The 1,884-nt window shown below is 67.1% G+C and overlaps 1 protein-coding gene across 1 annotated transcript in view; it reads left to right on the plus strand.

Moving 5' to 3' along the window:
* Positions 1 to 1,884, plus strand: part of TRAPPC9 (trafficking protein particle complex 9) — a 133,557-nt gene that overhangs the window by 26,150 nt on the left and 105,523 nt on the right. The window contains exon 7 of the mRNA XM_012722892.1: positions 18 to 143. Within this exon, the coding sequence (XP_012578346.1) occupies positions 18 to 143 (126 nt within the window). The remainder of the gene's footprint in view (positions 1 to 17; positions 144 to 1,884) is intronic.

Here is a 1,884-nt window from a genome sequence, read left to right on the forward strand (position 1 = left end):
CCGGCTCTCCCCCGCAGTACAAGAACGCCGGCGTGATCGAGCTGGAGGCCTGCATCAAAGCCGTGCGCGTCCTGGCCATCCAGAAGCGGAGCATGGAGGCGTCGGAGTTCCTGCAGAACGCCGTCTACATTAACCTGCGGCAGGTGCGTGTGCGCGGCGGCCGGACGCGGCCTGGCGGCCACTGCCCACTCTGCGTGGCGCTCCGCCCTCCCCCTTTGCGGGCTTTGCTTTCGAAGTGCAGATTCTCCACCCTTTCAAAGGATTTTGTTCTGTTGGAGAAACCGTGTTCCTGTTCCTGCTCGGTGACTGCGAGCAAGCTTCTGTCCGTCACCTGTCCCCAGGGAAGCGCTTGCTGTTTGTAACCCATCCCGCTCCTTCGCCAGTGGGCAACCCACGGATATTATTTAATCCAAGTCTGGATCGGTTTCTAATGAAGCAAAATCATTAGAACATTTATTCCATAATAACTAATTATGCACATAATCACTGCATAATTAGAGCACAGTGAAACCAAACATTAGAACACGTTGCTAGTGCAAAATCCCGAAATTGGTGTCCTCGAGAGACTGCAGTTGGTTTCAGGCTTCAGTCGGCTCCACTTGGAGTTTACCGGGAGGGCAGCAAGGACCCCAGGAGGCGGCTGCAGTGGGGCAGGGCCAAGGCCTGACCCTGAGCCGCTGGCAGGTGGCGCAGGCCCGGGCAGGCCAGCCCTGCTGAGGGGCCCTCAGGGGCAGAGGCCTCATGCACGGGCTGTGACAGCAGAGCGTGTGAGGGAGCAAGTGGCCACAGGACCCCGTGACTCAGGTGGGGGGCCGAGGGGTTCCCGCTGCTGCGGAGGAGAGCAGAGACTCCGAGAGGGGTGGAGAAGCGTGGCCAGAGGGTGGGCACCAGCTGGCTCTCCCGCAAGGAAGCGGCATGGCAGGGCTGGCACAGGGCGCGGGGCAGCGGGGATGGGCCTCCGGAGAGCTGGAGTCGGGGCAGCGGGGACGGTGGGCTGCCGCAGAGCCCAGGTCAGCCAGCGGTGCGGCCGTCCTGTGGGGGCGGCGCGGGGGGTCCCACCCAGGAGGGGCTGTCAGCGGGCAGGACAGGTGCGCCCCGCCGCCCGCTGGGCCCACTGGCCTGTCCAGTCCAGGGCCGGGGCTCGCTGTGGGGTGAGGATGGAGGGGCCTCAGGTGTGGGCTGAGTGAAGGCAGGCCTGGGGCCGGGGCCGTGGGGAGCCGAGCCCCGTGCCCGCAGTGTGGGCGCCTCGCCATCACCCAGTGTGGCGCGTCCTGACCGCAGAGCAGCTTCAGCTTCTATGCAGAGAGAAAGTAGAAGGCCACGAGGCAGGCCCATCGCACCCTGCGGCTAACAGCCTCCTGCGCAGGCCTGATGCCCCACGCTCAGGCCAGGGTCTGGGGCTTCATCTGGGTCTGGCCTCCCCGCCCCCAGCGGCCTGCCTCGCCCCCGGGCCCCTCATCACGGCCTCTTTCCCAGCCCCCCATGACGGGGGAGGCTGGCACGACCGGTAAGCCGAGGCCGCTGCCCGCCTGACCCCCGAGGGGGACTCAGAACAAAGCCGGCACCCCAGCCCAAGTGCTTGGACCCCCAGACCCGTCATGTCGGGGGCAGGAGCAGACAGCCGGGGAGCACGGCAGCGCCCCGGCGGGCTGAGGGGGGCCCTTCCCGTAAGCCGGCGCCTGGCTGTGGAGGCGCCTCCTGGGCGTGCTGGCGAACAGAGAGGCGCCTGGGCCGCGTCGTCGCTCACGGGCCGCGGGGCGGGGTGGCCGGCGGCGATGGCGGGTGTGGGTTTATGGGATGACCAGCACAGGCTGCCTAGGGCCAGCTGGGGAGGCGGCCGTGGAGCTCAGCTGTGAGGAAGCCGCCAAGGAGGGTCTCTGCGGG

This window comes from Condylura cristata, unplaced genomic scaffold (genome assembly GCF_000260355.1).
Source record: "Condylura cristata isolate star-nosed mole 26May11 unplaced genomic scaffold, ConCri1.0 scaffold00009, whole genome shotgun sequence".
Taxonomy (NCBI): Eukaryota; Metazoa; Chordata; class Mammalia; order Eulipotyphla; family Talpidae; genus Condylura; species Condylura cristata.